Source organism: Apis dorsata, unplaced genomic scaffold (assembly GCF_000469605.1).
Source record: "Apis dorsata unplaced genomic scaffold, Apis dorsata 1.3 scaffold_39, whole genome shotgun sequence".
Lineage (NCBI taxonomy): Eukaryota > Metazoa > Arthropoda > Insecta > Hymenoptera > Apidae > Apis > Apis dorsata.
In genome coordinates, this window is record NW_006263341.1 from 336,234 (window position 1) to 336,584 (window position 351).

General features: G+C 37.9%; 1 protein-coding gene across 2 annotated transcripts in view; it reads right to left on the minus strand.

Moving 5' to 3' along the window:
• Nucleotide 1: 1 nt before the first annotated feature.
• LOC102676758 (GTP-binding protein Di-Ras2) overlaps nucleotides 2-351 on the minus strand; it is an 8,342-nt gene continuing 7,992 nt past the window's right edge. For both annotated transcript variants that reach the window (XM_006608541.2, XM_031513339.1), the window contains one exon: nucleotides 2-234. In XM_006608541.2, coding sequence (XP_006608604.1) covers nucleotides 12-234 — 223 coding nt within the window. In that variant the 3' untranslated portion in view covers nucleotides 2-11. The remainder of the gene's footprint in view (nucleotides 235-351) is intronic.

Genomic DNA, 351 nt, shown 5'->3' on the forward strand with positions numbered 1-351 from the left:
TGTGTGTGTAATTAAGAGATATTACAATCATCCGTATAAGTGTCTCTAATTTGTTGTTTAGTTTTTCGCGAGGTGCGTCGAATTAAGCTACGACTGCGCGGTTTGCTCTTCGCCTCCTCATTGATGGCGACGACATTTGTACTTTGTGCTGGGACCACTTGCTGAGAATTACCAACAGAGCCGGCACTTCCGGTTCTACCGTGTGGACTGCCAGATCTACCGACTCGATCGCTTCTGTAATACGCGAAATCGATCAAATAGCGATCGAATGCTTCATGCAAGGAAAGGTTTTAATAATAATAATAATAATAATAATAATAATAATAATAATAATAATAATAATAATAATAA